General features: G+C 47.9%; 1 protein-coding gene and 1 non-coding gene across 16 annotated transcripts; both read left to right on the top strand.

Moving 5' to 3' along the window:
- Nucleotides 1–240: 240 nt before the first annotated feature.
- TPD52L2 (TPD52 like 2) lies at nucleotides 241–16,189 on the top strand. 15 transcript variants are annotated; one of them, XM_042047532.1, is made up of 12 exons: nucleotides 241–350; nucleotides 822–961; nucleotides 2,079–2,227; nucleotides 3,034–3,093; nucleotides 4,573–4,632; nucleotides 8,596–8,697; nucleotides 9,668–9,706; nucleotides 12,525–12,551; nucleotides 12,925–12,966; nucleotides 14,180–14,228; nucleotides 14,310–14,358; nucleotides 14,442–16,189. In XM_042047532.1, the coding sequence occupies exons 1-11, from the start codon at nucleotides 332–334 to the stop codon at nucleotides 14,343–14,345; spliced, it is 723 nt and encodes a 240-aa protein (XP_041903466.1). In that variant the 5' UTR covers nucleotides 241–331; the 3' UTR covers nucleotides 14,346–14,358; nucleotides 14,442–16,189. The 15 variants fall into 15 exon arrangements, with proteins under 15 accessions (XP_041903466.1, XP_041903430.1, XP_041903475.1 ...); XM_042047496.1 differs by lacking the exon at nucleotides 14,310–14,358; XM_042047507.1 differs by lacking the exon at nucleotides 14,310–14,358 and having other exon boundaries at nucleotides 242–350; nucleotides 849–961.
- A 2,210-nt stretch (nucleotides 16,190–18,399) lies between these two features.
- TRNAE-CUC lies at nucleotides 18,400–18,471 on the top strand. Its single transcript has one exon. It is a non-coding gene; the product is annotated as a tRNA-Glu (tRNA).
- Nucleotides 18,472–18,686: the final 215 nt, after the last annotated feature.

The raw sequence follows: 18,686 nt of genomic DNA, 5'->3' as shown, positions 1-18,686 counted from the left end.
GTGCCAGTGCTGCCCCAAGGCCGCGGGGCTCCGTGCCGGTGCCGCCCAGTGTGTCGGGCCGTGCCCCATGTGCCGGTGCCCCGTGCCAGTGCTGCCCCCTGCCCTCCGGCCGCGCTCACGGCACCGCCGGCCCCGCCCGGCCGCGCTGACCCGTCCATGACGTCACCCCCGTGTCCGGTGCCGGGGGGGTGACACACGTGTCACCGTCACCGTGGCGACGCGGCCGTGACGCGCTGCGCCCGCGACCCTCCCCGGAACGGGCGGGCGGCGCGTGCTGAGCGCGTCACCGGGGGCGGCGGCGGCGGCGGCTGGACGGGCCCGGGGCGCCGCCATGGAGAGCGCGAACCAGGGTACGGGCCGGGGGCGAGCGGGGGCTGCGCTCCGGGCGTGGGGCGCCTGGTGGAGGGGGGGTCCCGGGCACGGGGGGAGCCCGGGGACGGGGGCGCGGGAGCTGCCGCTGCCGTGATGGGGGACGCGGCCCCGGGAGGTGGGAGCGGCCCCGGGAGGTGGGAGCGGCCCTGGGGATGGCGAGCGGCCCCGGGGATGGCGAGCGGCCCCGGGGATCGCTCCTTGGCGCCGCTTCCCCCGCTGGGCCCCGTCCCCACCCACGGTGCCGGGCACGGGAGCTGTGAGGCCGCGGAATGCCCGGTGCTGCTGCCGGTTCCGATCGATGCTCGTGGAGGAAACTCCACCGGAGGTTTCCCTTCCCGTCCTCGGCGCAGTCCCTTCCCGCAGCTCTGCCGCCCCCCCGCCCTGCTTTGCATAACGCGCCTCGCCTGCCGCTTGCTTATTCAGTGCCCTCTGCTCCTTGTCCGCGACAGATATCAACCTTAACTCTCCCAACAAAGGTCTGCTGGCGGATGCCATGACAGATGTTCCCGTGGATAACGCGGCCCGGGGCGCTGCGCCCGAGGGATTGACTCTGGCCGAGGAGGAGGAGCTGAGAGCCGAGCTCGCCAAGGTAAGGGGGGCTCGATTTGGCAGCGTGTGCCTTGGTTGTGTTCTGCTGGGAAGGAACAAAGGGGAGCCACAGGGGTAGGACTGGGTTTTTTGTTGGTGGTGTTTGTTTTTTAGGTTTTTAATTTTGCAGTGCTACCTTTGGGTCTCTCAGCTAATTGTTAAAGTGCATAAAGCTGGCAGATACTTCAAACACTGCGGTGTGTTGTTTGCTCTTTCCCAGAACAGCCTAATTTAGAGCTCTAAGGAAATAAGTGGCTTTTGATGCCATGAGCTCAGTATAGGATTTTAGCTCCATGTGAAGCGAGAAAACACTTCAGGCAAATGCTAAGGAAAAGAAAGCCATTTTTCCTTAGGAAACTGAAACATTGGAGCACTTAATGTGCTTTTCTTCCTACCTTTTTCTCTTAAATATTTTTTACACTCTACAGACAACTGTTTTTGGTGCCCATATGCTTTCGAAGAGCTGAGGGTTTGTAATGTAACATCCTAAGGTTTGAGCACCTTCTGGGGTTTAAAGGTCAGGTTATCATTTCTGTCTGAAACGTGGCTGAAGGTAATTGCAGCTGCTTCTCTGTTGTCCTTTCCTTCATGTGAGAATCTTGTGGTGATTCTTTGACTTGCAGGTTTTGGCAGGGGAGGACTTTGCTGCTCTAGGTGGTCATGCAGGGCTTGCTGAGCTGCAGCTAAGGTAGAAATGAACCCACTCTGCCTGGAAACAGCTCCAGAGTGCTTTGAAAGTGTTGTAAGAAAGATCTCTGAGGAAAAACTCTTGGCTTTAATGACATCAGAGGAAAAGAATCATAAGATAAAATATTAGGTAATGAGGTTTGGCAACTGGATCATGTTTACTGTTGAAATTACAATACAAGGAATGGGTTCTGTTCATCTCAGTGTCACTAAGTCACCAGTTCAGTGACTTGTATGGAGGTGGAGTCTGAATGGCCTCCCATCCCAACACAGTTCATGTTGAGTTGAATAATTCTTTACCTGATGTTCCTCCCAATTGTTAAAAGTAATGTTAATGAAATGTTGCTAGTTTCGAGGGAGGTAAAATCTTGTTTTACTTTACGGTTTTTAACTAAACTGTGATTTAACACAAACCTCTGCCTCTCTCTAAGGTTGAAGAAGAAATTGGTACTCTCAGGCAAGTTCTGGCTGCCAAAGAGAGGCACTGTGGAGAGCTGAAGAGGAAGCTGGGTCTGACTCCCTTGGATGGGCTGAAGCAAAACCTGTCCAAAAGCTGGCACGATGTCCAAGTTTCCAACGCGTGAGTATTGCTTGTGATGCAGCTGTGTTTAACTAGGACTCTGTGTGACACTTCCCAGCACGGTATTCCAGAGCTCTTTGGAGTGGCTGGAGGCTTTTCCTCTGATGGATTTATAGAGTAAAAGACACTTAAAAAAAATTATGTCTGTGTAAACTGGACTTTCATGTCTGTGATCCAGATAAATTGTTGCTCGATGCTCTTTCCTGTGGTGTTAGAGATCTGAATCACACTTACTGGTTCAGTTTGCCTATTTCTGCCTGCTCTTTGAGGCACAAGCAGCTCCTACCTTGTTCTGAACTCAGGCTCAAAGAGAAGTGCAAGCAGTTTCACAGCTTGTGCCAGTTCAGAAGCATTCCCTGGGTTGTATACCCTGCACGTCCTAGGAGAAAAATCTGTGGTATTAGTGTGCTTCACCAGAGTCATCTTGTCCTAAATATGTGAAGTGAGACTGACTGTTCCTGAACAGGCATTAAGGGTATGGTCACTGCTGTGCTCAACAGTGCCAAAAGGAGGGTCCATGAGGTAAGTTTGTCCCTGCACTGGGTGTCAGGGACTCTGGGTGCCCATAGAGGCATCGTTCAGGCTAAAAAGTCTCCTGTAACTTAACTGGCGTTTGGAGTTATTGACAGCAATACTGCAGAGCAGATAATCGAGCTGTTCACTTGCTGTTTGTTCTTTCCCTTTTCCTTATCTTCCCTCCTCTGTCCCTGCCCCATTTCTGTTATTCCTTTGTCACTGGAATCTGTGTCATTGTCTTCTAAAAAATGAATATTAAAGTTATATTCATTAACACTTTCTGTTTCTAGTTATGTGAAAACATCTGAGAAACTTGGAGAGTGGAATGACAAAGTGACACAGTCTGACTTGTGAGTGCCTCGGGCTCCTCAGCATCACCTCCTTGTTCCTTGCTGCCTTCCCCGATTTGTGCTGCTCCTTGTTCTCCCAGGCATCAGGGCTTGCTTGGGAGCTGGAGGCATGGTGAAGCAGGGTTGTTACTTCCAGGATGCCTGGCTTCCAGCTATAAACATCCCTCAATTGCAGAGGAGATGAGTAAATGTTACTGCCATCATCTCTGTCATGGTCTTGCTATTGCAGAAGAAAAATTCCAATCAGTTACCAGACCACAATTTATATATAAAAGAAGGAGGGGACAAAAACTTAACCACAATTTCCCTTCAGCTGGTAATTGGAGATTAGTCTGTTGTTATCAGGTGTCTTATTAGTAAACCTCTGTCTTTACTCTGAAACTATTTCTCTTCTCATCAGGAATGTGGTAGGAGTCAGTTTGGCTGTTGCCTTTCTGTATGGCCACCTGGGAGAGAAGTGGCCATACAGGTGCTTCCTTGTAGCTGGAATTAGGAGCTGTGCAGCTGCCAGTGTGTTCATGAGCTTCTGAGCCTGCTGCATTGATGTGTGACCCTTTTGCCAGTGTCAGCACTAGAAAGCCATGAATTTTAATCTTTGCTGTGTATCCGAGCAGGTGACAAATGCAGACAAAGAGCATCTGGCTACTTTTGCTTCTGGAATATATTCTTTAATTATATTAGACCTCCATTGATGGTAGACACGAATCATTGATTCCTGCTGCATAGCTGAACCTCAGGAGCCCTTGAGTGTTTTCTGTGCCAAAGTTTCTCTCCCTTTGTCTTGTGTTGAAGGAGATAATTTAGCTAAGAGGAAAATGTGGATTGGGATCATCACATCATTTGGCAAGGTGGCACTGATCTAATTGGGGCAAATGAATTCTGGGTGATAAGTCCCCTCCTTTGAGAACCTGTATGCTGTCTGAAGTGGGAGCAGCCACCTTCTGTAGTGTGTGTTTTCTGTACCTCCAGTGTTAGTTCTCACAACCCCTAAGGTACTGTTTTTTTGCAGAGTTGTGTAGAGAAACATGATTTCTAAAGATCAGAAAAACAAAAGTTTATTGTTTTTCTGGTTCATGCTGTATTGGTAAACTACAGCTTTGGGTGTGGCAATCTGATTTTTTTTGGCCTTAAGCTCAGTTCACTGCTCTGTGCTTTTGCTACAGACCAGCAAGAGAAGATGTAGGAAGGGAGCAGAAGATGCAAAGTCTTTCATTTCTTGACACCTTTTAAACTGCAGGCTTTGTTTCTTTGTGCTCAGGGTTTGAACACGCTTAAACAAAAGAAACTGGGGCTTAGGTGTCTCCCTGCATCTCAAACAGCTCTTTTCCTTTTGGCTGTACCAGAGAGGCTGAAGCTGTTGTCAGAGAAATAAAGCCTCTGATACTGTAAGTGTAAAGAGTCAATAGTAATGTGTAAAGTGTCAGAAGAAGCATCTGTAGTGAATCTTGGAGCTGTCTCTAACCTCAGTTGTGTTTGTAGATATCTTTCAGCCAGCAGCACACTGGAGGACTGGAATGAAAAATTAACTCAATCAGAAGCGTGAGTGTCTTAACCTTCAGCCTTAACAAATGCTTTCTTCTGACAGCTTGCTGCCACTAATTGTGCTGTGCCCCTGCTCCCCGTCCTCTGCTTTCACTAGATCTACTTGGACATTTATCTTTCCTAGCTTTTACTTTTTTAACCCAATAAATGCCTCTGCTGGGAGAGGGAGCTTTTCCTCAGGTCAGTATCCAAGAGATTCTCTGTAAATGCCTGCCTGCTCTCAGGAGCTGACTGAAACCCCTGGGTAGCTGAGACCTGTGTGCTGCACATTACACCTTTAGCTGAGAAGTGTAATAGCCAGACTGACTTTCTTGTTACCCCAACGTGCTCTGCAGGGAGCAGGAGCTTTGCTTTCTGCTGTGGTACCTGATGAAAATAGAGCTGGGCAGCTTCCTGTCACATTGGGGCCACAAATAGACTCAAACAGCTTAAGCCTCACAGCTGTTCTACTCCAGTTGTTTAATGCAAATCTCCCTTAGATGTGCTTTTACTAAATGCCTGCAATTAAATTCTCTTCTGGACTAAATTATGGAAGGATTTTATGGAAGTTGGCCTTTGTCCTTCTCACTGCGCCTTTCCCACAGTATGTAGGGCAATCCCTTACAGTGCTGCAGTGGGAGCAGGTAGATTGTGTCGTTGTTTTCAGAGCTGATTTCAACTGTGGGAAGGTAGGTCTTAGGTGTGAGCCAGCTTTCCTGTTCTCTGGAGTGGGTATGTGATGCAGTCCTTGGAGCTGGCTGGTTATCAGCAGCATGTGTGAATGCACGGTTTTCTTCATAACACGGGTGAAAGAGGAGCAGAGATAAAATGTAGGAGTAGCAGATAAAACTTTGAAGTATGCAGGTCTACTTTCAACTGTGTTCTCTAGATTAAGAAGCTGTAAACTGTCACTATTTCACTTGCTAAATAGAGTGACCTTGGTTTTTGTGCTTGCTGACAGTGACTGACTCCAGTGCTGTTTAATCAGAGTCCCTCCCTGGGTGTGCCTGCTAGAGTAGAAAACTTCTGGTTCTGTCTGTTTCCTTGTACTTCATAAGCACCAGAAATGTGGCGGAAATGTGCTTTTTGTGGAGCACTTAGGGCCTGAAGAGCTGTGGCACCTTAGCTTTCCTGCTTGCTTTGGCACTGGACAGAGTGACAGTTGGTGCTGGCAAGGTTGAGACTGATTGAAATAGAGATGTGAGGGGCATTGAAAGATTCCAGCAACATTTCAGAAATCAATCAGAATTTCTACTTCTCTCTCTTAAGTTCAGTGAGTGCAAAGAGGCAAGTTCAAGAAGTCCAAGGGTGAGGTTTTGGGTTTTTTTTATGCAAATGCATTGTCTTTTCTGCTTCAGAGCTGCTCTGCTCCCTAGCTAACAAGGCTCTTGAGTGAATTGGGAGTGGACCTGACTCCTGACCTTATGGTGCTTTTGTGTGCTGTGGAATTTCCTGGTGTTTGCCATTCCTGGCCACAGACTTTCCCTCTGCAAGCAATACATAAACAGGGCAGAACCCACCCCAGTCTGTTCCTAGATCCACTTTCACTGTAACCAGAGTGTGAGGTGACTGACACGGTTTGTGTCTTTAGCCAGACAGCTCAAATGGTGATTGCTGGATAAAAGCAAGTGAGTGGAAGCTGGTGTTAATGGATAAAGGAGGATTTGAGGGTGCAGATTTCACTCCTTCCTGTCAGGGTTTATAGGAGAGAGATGCAGTGAAATGTTGGAATACCACAGGATGAACAGCACAGGGCAGAGATCATCTCTGTGGCTTCTGCTGCAGCCAATTGCCTGTGAGTAAAGTGGGGTATTAGCCAGAGCTTATATTTATTACTCTCAGATTTGGATTATTCCATTGTGCTTTGTGCTGGGGCTAAGGGAAGAAAGCGAGTGCTTGTGAATTTACATGGAAAACCAGGCTGTGGCACTTGCAGGAGAAGAGTTGCAACTTCTAGGTCAGGGCTGGGTGTAGTTAAGTTGCATTAAAGTCTTGTATAAGCTGATCCCTGGCTGTCACAGCTGCAGCTCCACATGTGTGTCTGGTGGCAGTTCTGGGTTACAGAGCTGCTCATCTCCCTGTGCTTGCCTGGCTCTGCCTCCTGCCTGGCAGCAGTGAGGTGTGTATGTGTGTGTGGGAGCTGTGGGTGCAGGACTGGGCTGGCCATCTGATCCAGCTGCTGCTTTTTTGTGCTTCCAAGTTTATATTTAATCCAGATCGTTCCCTTGATCTAGATTGCTGTGCCAGCACAAGCAGTTGTGCTGGAGGAAGGAGCACACTCAGGCAGAAGCAGCAGCACCTGAGTGCTTGTTCTTCAGTTACAGTAAAAATTCTCCTGTCAGGTGTGGAAAACACAACTGGAAAATCTCTGGCCTTTATCTGCTGAAGCTGGGCATAATACCTGGAATTTTGCAGTGTGAATGGCACGATGGTGTCCTTTGAGGCTGTAAACCATTCCTCAGTGCTGAGCTCTGAGTGCCAAGCAGACCTAGAGTCAGCACTGCATATTTTGGTGAGCACGAGGTTTTCGATATTTGTTAGGCAGCTGTAAATCAAATCCCATGACAGGGCTCAGCCAGGGAGGAGCCTGGCTGCTGAAGGCAGGGATTGAGATCCTCCTCAAGCACCGTGGTTGCACTAGGAAGGCAATCCCTGTGTGAGATCAAGCAGCCTTGGTGCTGATCAGTTCACTCCTAAATTGTGCTGAGGTGCAGAAGATTGTGCCGTGCAGAGGCAACGTTGAGGCCTTGCTGTTGGGGCATGCTCAGGTTTTTCTGGAACTGTTGACTTCAAGAAGAATTGGTCTGAAAAATGTGTAGGTTATAGAGAATTTTCTTTCAGGAGCAAGAAGAGAGAAGGAAAAACTGATGCAGTTTTCCCCTGTTCTGCCTAAGTCTTGTGTATATTCATGATTCAGAAATACTTGGCTGTGGTATTAAAAAAAAAATACTGAACAAACCAACATGTTGTAATTGGAATTGCTCAAGTCCAGTTGGGTGCTGTGGTGCTGTCCATGCACTTCTGCCTAGAGAGAAGGAGATGTGAGTAAGTCATCTGTCACCATGGTGTTTGTAGCCAGGGGAGCTCAGGCATGAGAGAACATTAGGCTGTTTATAATGCCCTTCTCCTAAATGTCCTCACCAGGCAAAAAAATAATCTCAAGCTGAAATACTTGGAATAAGAAAAGCTTAAAATATTGAACTTGTTTTTAGCCTGAGTCTTTTCTTTGTAGTCTGAAGAATGACATAAATCTAGATGTTAATCATCAACTGTAGAATAGTTTAGAGAGAACGAATTAATGAAAGTGACACAAAGAATCTTTGTTCTTGAGATTAGTCTCATCTGAAGGAAACAAAGATTCTCAAGTGTTTCCAGCTCAGGTAGAAATTCAAATAATCAGCTGACAAATAAAAGCTGACTTCTTACCTATTGTGGTTAATGGTAACTGATAGGAAACTTCTCTACCAGTTTATTTCTAAGCTGCTGCTGTAGAGCTAATGCCAATTCCTGCATTTCTTTTCTGTATGGTGATGATGGTCTTGCTTCTTGCCTCTTTCCTCCAAAACATAACACCACAACAAATGCTATGGCTTCCTCAAGGCTGCAAGGATAGTATGGAATGGGTTCCTGGATTTATTTTCTCCAGGACACCAAAAGATGGTTGCAGAGTGATTAGGCTACAGTGCTGTGGTGTTAGACCTTCCATGTGGAAAATTGGTTTTGCTTTGGTTTTTAGCAGATGTTTGTTAGATTTAAGAACATATGATCAAAACTGTAAGGTGAGTGTATGGAAAGGTTAATCCTATACTTCCTGCTTTTGTAAAACTTCAAATATTTGAATATATGCAAATCTGGAAGTGGCTCTTTCAGTGCAGCTCACTAACCCAGCTTCTTTCCTTTAATATGGAGTCCTTTTTCAAAATGGGGGGGACACTTTTGGATCCAACCTGTTAGTTCAATTTATGATTTTTTTCCATGTAGTTATAAGAAGACCCAGGAAACCCTTTCCCAGGCAGGACAGAAGACTTCAGCAGCCCTTTCCAATGTAGGTTCTGTTATCAGCAGGAAGCTCGGTGACATGAGGTAAGATTTCTGGTTAGCACTCTGGTGCTTTGATCTTGGTTTCAAACAGGAATGGGACTTTAGACAATAACTAGGCTTTATTCCATTTTTCTGTTTAGTTGGCAGCACGTTGCTGTTGATGGACTGCCACCTTCTGTGTGGCCCCATGCACTGTAGTTTAGGACAGATTAAGCATTTACTGAAGATTTACTGAGGGGATAAGCCTGTTCTAAGGCATTTAAATTTGGTTTGGTTTAGGAGAACTGACCAAACATTTTTACCAGCCTTCTCCCTTTTACTGTCATGTGGATTCACTGCAGCTTTTATGTCATATGTAAGAAACTAGAAGTAAAATTTCCCTTTTCCATTCCTTACTGGATTATGGAGGTGTGTTTCCTCAGTGTAACTGCTTTGGATTAGAGAGGGGTCATCCCTTCTGTGCTCTGTTCTGATTAAAAACAGAAAGGGCAAAGTCTGTTTGCTGCATTCCATGTGGTTTCAAGCCCCGGGTGTTGACATTCCATGGAGAAGGGCAGTATGTCTTCCAGGCACAGTTATGTCATGTTGGTTGGAAAATAGCAATTGATTCAGAAGATTATGACAACACTGACAATTTGTTCTGTGGTTGGGGTTATCTCCATTCCTTAAGTAGATGACCACTGAAATAATTGCAAATATAAACCTCTCCAAACTGGCAAGAGGCACATGTTCTCCTGGCTGAGGTTCTTGCTCTGTGAGTTTCTCAGCTGTACAGAGCTCAAGGTTAGAATTGGTGATTTACCTGCTCAGAACTTTAAGCTAAAGATTTCTTCCCCACTGATGGTAACATCCACTTTTTTCATGCAGAATCCCTTGACTATGTTTTTCTTGGAATTGAGAGCTAGTTCTGGATGTACAGCCTGTCTAGGTTACTAAGGGAGGATTTTTAGAGCTTGTATTTAACGTGCTGTCTCAGACCTTGGACTGAATGGGTAGCTGTCGTTCTTTGTAGGGAATTTCCTATTCCACTGTGGCTGGGAGTATCCGAGTGGTAAGAACTTGTTGGCCTCTGATCACATAGTGCTGACTTATTCTGATTCTGTCCTCAGTGAGCTAGTTACTGTGTTCCTGGAGGGTATTTTTTGGTGTTTTCAGTAGCTCACATCTCTGAATTTGGCAGAGGACTAGCTGGCTTCCTACCCTTTCCAGCATTCAAGTTGTAACTTTTCTTTCCTGGAAACTCCCTAGTCTGCTGGAAAAAGAGACTTTCATGTAATCACAGCAGATTACAGCTACTGGCACAAGATGTGGTGGGAACACATTTTGCCAAACTGATAAGTGAATTTGGGGCCTGGTTTCTGCAGTCTGGCCAGGCTGTTGCAGCAAAGGAATGGGAACTGTGCTTTTTTTGGGACCACACGGGGAACTCCTGAACCAGGGTTGCCACTGGCAGAAGCTGTTTTGACAGGCTTGCTCCTGCCTGTTGTTTTTTTAGCTGGGAGAATGCAGGTCATGCAGCTGCCAAAATGTTTGTGCCATCCCAGGAGCAGGCGATGGAGAGAGGGGATACTGGGGTGCTCTCCTGGTGGCAGAGCTGGCCTGGCACAGTCACTGTGACAACTGGCCATGTAATCAACTGGCCCAGGCACGAGGCAGGCCTTTGCAGCAATGGTTTTGCTCAGCTTCAACATCTGCATTCCTTTTTATAGCTAATACCTTGGGTGAGGTGTTATGAAATAGAGGCAGCTTCTGTCTTATCACCTGGGAATCCCTGCCAAAGTTATTTCAGCAGGATTTGTATATGTGGCCCTGTGGGGGAACACAGTAATGATTTTTTTTAAGACTTTCAGTTTTTCTCTGCATATATAAACAGACTTCGATTTCCTGTGCTGCATCCAAGTCTTCCTATTTCTGATTCTGAAGAAGGTTTAACTCTGAGCATAAGGTTTTGCAGGAACTGTCCCACTTTTCACCCTTGCCAGGTGAACTCTGGTGTTCTGATATGTGATCAGAGCTGATGAGGAGTGAAGTCTGTTGTATTGCTGTGATCACTGCTCTGAACGAGTGGGATGATCTCTGTTCCCAGAGAAATCTCTGTTACAGGCCTTGTAGGCTACACTGACCTCCATTACTGTACTCTGTTATTTTTCTTTCTTCCACTACAAATTCACTTGTAAAGAGAGTTTATTTTCCAGCACTGGAAGTGTTGAGATAACAGACGGGATTTCCTTGTTTAGTTAGCCTTCACCGGTTGATAAATGCAAGGAAGGCGTGATGAATGGGACAGAGCCTCCACACACTGAGGGCGTGGGCCTAATTCCATTAAAAATGCTTGGACCAAATTGCTTTTAAATACAAGTAACATGTTAAATCTTTAGACTTGTTGTATTCTGGTCAAAATAATTTTGGTGTGTGGATTTTAACCTTGGGAAGTTAATGCTGTAACCGTGTGCTTGCTGCATTAATGCTCTACTGGATTACTCTGAGGGGAGAAAACGTACCTTAGTGGGTGGGATATTTTAAAGTCTTGGCCTGTTCAGATGTCTCTGTTATCTCCACCTACAGTTAAAAAGTAAATTGGCTTTTAGACATTCTGTTCCTGCATTTTACTGATCCCAGTAAACTGCAGAATTTGAAGTGTTTTCTTTTTGTTGCCTTGTGGGTTTGTCCACCTGTGCACTTCATGGTGTCTGATGAAGTTTGCTGCTGTACATAATGCTACAAGCAAATTCATTATGAAATGTTAGCCTGAACCCGAAGTGCCTGCAGATTCTGGAATTTAGGTAAACTTTCAATCCTTATGGAAGGAGGAAAAGGGTTACTGCTAGGTCCAGGCCAAGATACTGAACAAGAAACCAGTGCTTGTGGTATTCTGTATGGAGCAGCATGGTGCATGGATGTGTTATCTGTGTTGTTCTCCTTTACGCAAGAGTAAGTAGAAAGTTAATTTATTTCACATGCAAAGGCAGCATTTCAAGGATCTGCCCTGCCAAAGAGCTGACTTGGATATATGGGGAAATGAAACCACAGAGCCCAACATCTTTGCTCTGGCTGTTAGGAAAAGCCCTTGTACTCGTTGCCAAGTACTTCACATCCAGCTTGCCATGACTGCTTCCTGCTGCAGAGACAAAAATTATATTTAAGTGGAATAAAACACTGCTCTGGCAGGAGAAGCTCCTTTAGAGCATCCTGGTAATCTTCCTAATAGAAGTAGGAAACCTCAGTCTGTTTCAGACTGCTGAGATGCTACTGTATTGCAAAATCCCAGCCTAAAAATGGGCAACCAAGTTACAGGGTGAACATGATACCTTTAATCTTATCTTTATTAGCCTGCAATGCATTTGTTGTTTGAGCTGTAACTTTGAGATTTGCAGGCTTGGCAAGATAATGTGCAGGTATTCATTGCAGGTTGCCCTTACACAAGTCCTCACCGGAAGTCTGAGCAATGCTGTCTTTGTGTGAGAGACCACAGGGGGAAATGGAGGAAGGAGGTATCTCTAGCAATATAGCTGGTGCTTTGTAAAACCTTCAGTTTAGAAAAAAATGCTTAAAAAACCCATGGGAAAGCAATGGATGGGGGTAGGTAAAATGTTTTGGTTTGCTGTTGCACATCTACTCCTTCCCCTCCCCAGCTGGGTTCTAAGTTGATGTAGGTGGTGTTATTGCTCTTAGGGAAACAGCTTGTCTGGAGTTAATGAAAAGCATTTTTTTTGCTTGCTCCTGTGATTTATTTTGAGAGGCTTCCTCCTGGGTCGTTGACTTTGCTGTCCCATGATTTTGTGACCGTGTCCCTGCATTTGGTGTTTAACTCTGCACAAGTTTCTGACCATTTCTTCCTTTTTCTCTCTGCTGCCTGTGGCCTCTCCCAGGGCTCACTCCATCTCACATTCCCTTAGGTAAGATACTGTTCAAGGCTCTAAAAGAGCATTTGTTTCTGTGCCAGGCCCTTGCAGACTTTAAAGGGGAAGCCGGTTATTTAAGCCTTACCTAAACTCTTGACACAGATTGAGAAATCTACAACAAACCAATGCCCTGGGATTGACTTTTGTATCACAGTTGCAGTTAAATATTGGCCATCCTGTGTCTGGAAAACTAATTCTGGGCTGCAGCTGTTCAATAAGGGGAGAGAGGGCTGGCTCCTACCACTTGGGTTGTCCACAGCAGCCTGTGTGTGGACAGGGAGTGCTTCAGACCCGGGGTTAGGCTGCTTTTGCAGAGTGTCAAATTGTCATTAACTTTTTCCTCCTTGTCCCGAATGCTTCTGAGCAGCGGCTACTCCATCCGCCACTCGATAAGTATGCCAGCCATGAGGTAATGTAGCACATGCCTGTGTATCCTGAGTGGGGCTGGGGGAAGGACAGCTGCCTCCATCACTGCTGGAGGGTTTGTTCTGACTTGTGCAACCGGCTCCTTTCTCAAGCAGGCCCCTCTCCAAGCATGGATTAACCACAGCCTGCAGTTTGACTACTTAAAGGGTTTTTTAATATCTCTTAAGGTCATTAGCACTTGTCTTTTCTTGGACTAAGTGCAGTGTTGCACCTCTACCAAAGTTTGGTTGAAGCTTGCAGCTTTCAGAGGTCCCTGAAGGGCAGGATTACAGTTCTGTCACAATGTATGGCACAGCCATTGCTGATACCACGGTGAATCCTAACGGGAACCCTCTCCTCGGCCTTCCCTCAGGGTGCCTTGCAGGAGAAGTGACTGCCAGGGCTGGACAAGGCCCACAGAACTCTCTGTTCATCCTCTTTCCAGATCAGTGGAGGTTATTTTATGGCTGCAAATCTAAAGCAATTCCTTGGAACAAAAATAACTGAGATGAGGCGAGTCATCTCCCAGCCCCAGCGCTCCCACAGCCTGGCCTGGGGAAGCAGCTCTATGAGTAATTGCCTGGTCTGGCAGCTCAGTACAGAGCACTCCCTGAAATCCTTTGCCAGTGAAGCAGCTTGTTGGGTTGTCAAACAACTGACCTGGTTTTCTTTGCTAGAAATATGAAATGCTCTGATTAATTCATTACCTGTGATTTTCATGAGCATTTTCTGATGCAAATGATCACCCCTGTAGAAATAAAGCTGCTGATAGGTGCAGTTACGTGGCCCTTGCCCTTTCTCCCCATGGGATGTGATACAGGAAACCGAAGCCTTTGTTTTCTCAGCTTTCCTTTCCACTATTTAAAACAAAATGTTTTCAGTTGGAAGTTTTTTAAAGCTAAGAGCTGGTTTCTTCTCTACTTACTGTGCCTTGATTCCCCAGTGAACTAGGGCTTGTTTCCCTCAGCATTTTAGCTTGAGCAATTGAATAGCTTGCACGTGGTGTAAATGTTTTCCTTCAGAGTTTAGATGTGGTGTTCTTGCCTGGTGTGCCTGAGAGATTTGTGCCAAAGGCTGTGAGGAGCTGGAAGTGTTCTGGGTGATGGTGTCACTGCAGGGGAACAGCCACAGAGCCCAGTCACACTGTGCCATTTGATATGGTTAAGAACTAACTTGTCTTGATTTGTTGTTTCTTTCTCCCCTCTTCTTTCTTCAAGGAATTCTGCAACCTTCAAGTCCTTTGAAGATAGAGTTGGGACCATAAAGGTAACAGTCTGCTTTGTCGTGTAAACACAGTGTGTGAAGCCTTGTGCAGAAACTTTAATTTCTGCAATGTTTTTCTTGTAGACTAGTATTCGGGCAAATGGCCTCTCAGATATGTGAAGTCTTGGCTACAGTAGGTGACCTCGACAAGGGGGAATTGACTTGGTATTCCCAGTGCTGCTTTCTTGTTGTCCTCACTCTCTTCTCTCCTTCCAGTCCCGAGTGGTGGGCAGCAGGGAAAACAGCACTGACGGCCTCCACTCCCCCTCTGGAGCTGGGGACAAGCCTCCACAAGACAACGCTCCCTTCTAGACCTGGATGTGTCTTTGCACGGCTGTGCACAACTGGAAGAGCCCCCTCCCTCCCAAACCTTCACCACAGCAACAACATGCGAATCCAAGAAGGGGCTGAGAGCCAGTCAGGAGAGATCCATCCTTCATTCATAGACACTGCTGCTGGATCCAAGTCAAATAAAGAGAATGCAAAGTTTTGTACACAAATAATATTTTACACTAAAGTTTGTAGATTAAATGTATCACTGCTGTCCTTTTGGGAGAGCGTGTAAGCTGGAGTTTCCTTAAAGTAGCTCAGAAATGCCACTGCTGTAGATGAGAACAGTTTTCCCGTGTCTGACAGAGCTTGGAGCAGATACATAGCCCTGAGCAGCATGAGGAGGGCAGTAACTGGAGAAGCCAAGTGCATGGGTACCTTAGCTTCAGCTTCTGGCTCCGTTCTCTGTGTGGGCTACTCTGGGAGCTTGCAGGCTTCTCCTGTTACTGTTTTCTCTGGCTCTCATTGGAGCTGTCGAGTAAATGGTAAACAGTTGGGTTTTTTCCTGGGCTCCTAAAAGGTAAACTTCACTTAGCAGCTGCCTCGTTGTTACACTAATGCTCTAGCTTTAACAAAACTAGGAATCTTTATTTTTAAATGCAATGAACTTTAAAGAATAAAGCTTAAAAACAAACAAACAAACAAAAAGCTTTGGCATCATATTAGGGCGATGCTCCCTTGGACTCTGAAGCTGAATTGCAAGCCTTACATCACCTTACGCTTTACTTGTTTATGATTTATTTTCTGTAGAGAAGACTGCAAGGGTTCTAAAGCTGGTTGTTGAGCACTGGAGTTTTGCATCATGCAGTCATAGCAGCATGTTTATAAAGCCAGTTCTTGTGTTAAATTCAGTGGTGCACTCTGTTTCCCGAGTGTATGAAACTTGCTTCTCCCTTCTCAGCTTATCCCTTCGTTTTGGAGGAGGAATTTCTGAAGGCTGGAATATGGATACCATTGGAGGGACTCTGCTCTGCTCTCCGAGGGCTCCTCCAGCTGGTACATCTGGCTGTGACTGGATGGGTTTCTAAGTTGAAAGCCCCAGCTCTAATTTTGTTTTACAAAACTGGCAGAGAGTCATGGCGCTCACCCAGTCCCTCCAGGGGCTGGATGTTTTGCTCTTTTGATGTCCAACTTCATTGCTCAGGAGCTGACAAATTCCAAGTTTTCTCCTAGAGGCCTGATCTTATTCTAGGCAAGGTGCCTCCACGTAGAAATACCTAGAGTGAGCAATTCTGTGCCTTAGAGGCGAAGTGGGACTTACTCAGGTCTTTAAACTTATGTACATATCTGGGTAGTTTTTAGTGGTTTCACCCCGGAGGGACTGAACTGCCTCTGATCCTTTAGAGAAGCAAGTTTTGACACTGATTTGATTAATCTCCATTTCCCCCACCCCTGCTCCCCTCCCTCTGCAGACCTGGGGACATGGGATGAGATGTTAGTGGGCAGATGTACTAGGCCGTAGGTAGAGTGTAGAGTGTCGTTCACAGGCACTCTTCGTTTGACTGGAACTGGCCTCCCTGGGAGGAACAGAGCCAGTGAAATGGAGACTGCAGGAGCTTGGGTATGGAACTGTTTCTCTTTAAGATAAAGACTGATGAAACTTGTCAATAAAGGATTCCTTTGGGAGAAAATGGGGTGAATGTCTTTGTCTTGTTCTGTCTAACAGCACTGAAATCCTCTCTTGGGTGCACGTTACAAACTCGTCAGGTAAATATCAACTGCCTGCAGCAGTGTGAGGTGAGAAGCAACGGAAATATTCCATCCTATCCCTGTAGCTTCTTGTCTGCTGGCTCTCTGGATGCTCTCTCATGAAGGAATGTACTAAATAATATTTACAGTCTGATGTTTCCTTTCCAAGATGCTGGACACTGTTCCCAAGCTGGTTCCCGAGCTGTGCCTGTGCTCGGGGCTGGGTAGCTGCAAACTCCATCGCTGGTGCTGCAGGTGAACTCCAAACTTCCTCACGCTGTTTTCCTGATCTGGGAGCGTGGGACTGCAGTCCTGGCAGTGACCTTGGCAGTGGGAGCTGAGGCGGGAGAAACTTCTAATGTGGAAAAGCTGCAGCTGTGGTGCTGGCGTGGCTTGGCAGCATGAATCAGTCGCCTCCATGGAAGCTCTGGCAGTCAAACAGCACGGCACGGGGGGAGCCATGGATGGATGGCTGGAGCTGGGAGCTGCTGGCTCCAAGTTTAAAAGGGCAGTGCAGAGCAGGCAAATAGGTTATGGAGAGGCCAGCAGACATCCTCAGTGTGCTGTTTTCAGAGGAAGGATGTCCAGCTGGGCTTGAGGCATCTGCTTGGTGGTGAGGGTTTGATTTTGTGGCGTTTGGGTGTTTGTTTTGGAGGTTGGAGGTATTTTTCCTACATCACTTCATTAGGTAAAATTACATCTCTGCAAGTGGGGCTAAAGACAGAGGGGTTGGTATGAGACCTGATCCTGGAGGAGAGATGCTGCTGGGAGCACCTGGGCTGTGGTGAGGAGAAGGCAGATCACTCCATCCCACAAAAGCAGATAAACAGCAGAATCAAAAAATAACTAACTGCAAAAAGCAGGAAGGAGCCACTTTTCCCTGCTGGCACCATGTCCCAACCCTCAGCCAAAACCACGGCAAGTGTTTCTTAAGGAATTTGACATTAATGCTGTGAGAGGGGCTGCACAACCCCTCCAGCAGTGGGACCCTGTCTTCATCCCGGATGAACGGGCAGTGTCCAGAGCCAAGTGCTCGCCCCGGCTGCCAGTCTGGGCCCACTTGCTGCACCCCTGTGGGTGCTGGGGTGGGCTCAGCATCTTTTCTTGGGTGCAGATTCTGTGCAAGATCCAAGGTCAGTGCTGGGGAGCTCTGCAAGTAGCTGGTGTTTTGGAGGGGGAAAGGTGCAGGAGCTGGGCTGGGGATGGAGCTGGAGCAAGGAGAGGGTGTGGGTGTGTGATTCATGGTGATGACTCTGTTGGTAAATAGGATCCAACATCATTCATCTCTTTAAAACATGAGTCAGAGGCAGCAGACGGGAAAGGCCATTAGAGCCTCACGGAGAAGCCACACGTCAGCAGGGCCATGCCGGAGTGACGGGAGGGATAACTGAAGCGAGTGTCCCTGCACTGACACTGGAGTCACCACTCCAGGGACACCTGCTCCAGGATGAACTGGATGGGTGGAAGTTGTGCTTTTACCCAAGACTTGGAAATAGCCATGTTTCCCAGGGAACAGGCAGGAATGCCAGGAGCAACTGGGAAAAACAGACTCACGAGCTTAAAACCCCCTTTTTGCTCCAGTTGTAAGCACAAAGGGAACCGGCTCTGCACTGAGCTGCTGGGGACCCCAAAGGGCCGGTGCCGGGCCGGGTGGGTGGAGTGGCAGGATGAGATTCTCGGAACAGGGGCGGAGGTGAAGGTGCTACCCAAAGCATACCTAGAACTGGGGGTCGGTGTGCGGGCAGCGGGCTGAGTGCCCGGACAGCACCATAAAGGCAGTGCACCCCCAGGCCTGCAGCACACGGGTGCCTCCGGCTCCTCCACTGTCCCGGCCTGACTGCAGCCTCCGTACCTCTGCCCCCAGGCCTGCGGACCCCCGTGTCACTGCCCCCGGACCCAGCGCTCCCTGTGCCACGGCCACCAACGCGTGTGGGGAGCTGCAGCCCCCGGCCCCACTGACGCTTGTGCCGCAGCCGCCGACCCCGCTGCAGCCCCCGGTGCGTGTACCAGTCACCGGCTCCTGTGATGGATGGCAGCCCCCGCTCCTTGTGCCACAGCCTCCGGTCCCTCCGCAACCTCAGGCTCTCTGTCGCTGTCCTTGGCTGGCCGCGGAGCTAACAAGTCAACTGCCACGAACAAAAAGCATTCGCATCGCTCCCTGGTGGTCTAGTGGTTAGGATTCGGCGCTCTCACCGCCGCGGCCCGGGTTCGATTCCCGGTCAGGGAAGTGCTCCTTTTGCAGCGCTCCCTTCCGCTTTTCCACCTTCCTTCCCCCGCCCCCTTCCATTCCCATTGGGATTCCCCCCGCGCGCTCCCGGCGCTGCGGCCGCGTGCCCGCGCGCGCGCGGCGGGGGCGCTGCGTGCGGGAGATGCGCATGCGCAGTGCGCCGGCGCCGCCCCCTCCCGTGGCCGGGTCCCGGTCGGTGTCTGGCGGCGGCGGCG

The sequence above is a fragment of the Corvus kubaryi genome, unplaced genomic scaffold, assembly GCF_017639235.1.
Source record: "Corvus kubaryi isolate FWS band 111438036 unplaced genomic scaffold, C.kubaryi_AGA036_p1.0 134, whole genome shotgun sequence".
Taxonomy (NCBI): Eukaryota; Metazoa; Chordata; class Aves; order Passeriformes; family Corvidae; genus Corvus; species Corvus kubaryi.
Note: the sequence above shows the minus strand (reverse complement) of the source record. Positions and strands in the feature narration are given on the sequence as shown.

What these genes read in the sequence shown, in the direction of transcription:
- TPD52L2 (XM_042047496.1), top strand. An exon ending in TGAGAGCCGAGCTCGCCAAG is followed by an intron (nt 962 to 2,078) that starts GTAAGGGGGGCT and finishes CCTCTCTCTAAG; the next exon opens with GTTGAAGAAGAAATTGGTAC. An exon ending in AGGAAGCTCGGTGACATGAG is followed by an intron (nt 8,698 to 9,667) that starts GTAAGATTTCTG and finishes CGTTCTTTGTAG; the next exon opens with GGAATTTCCTATTCCACTGT.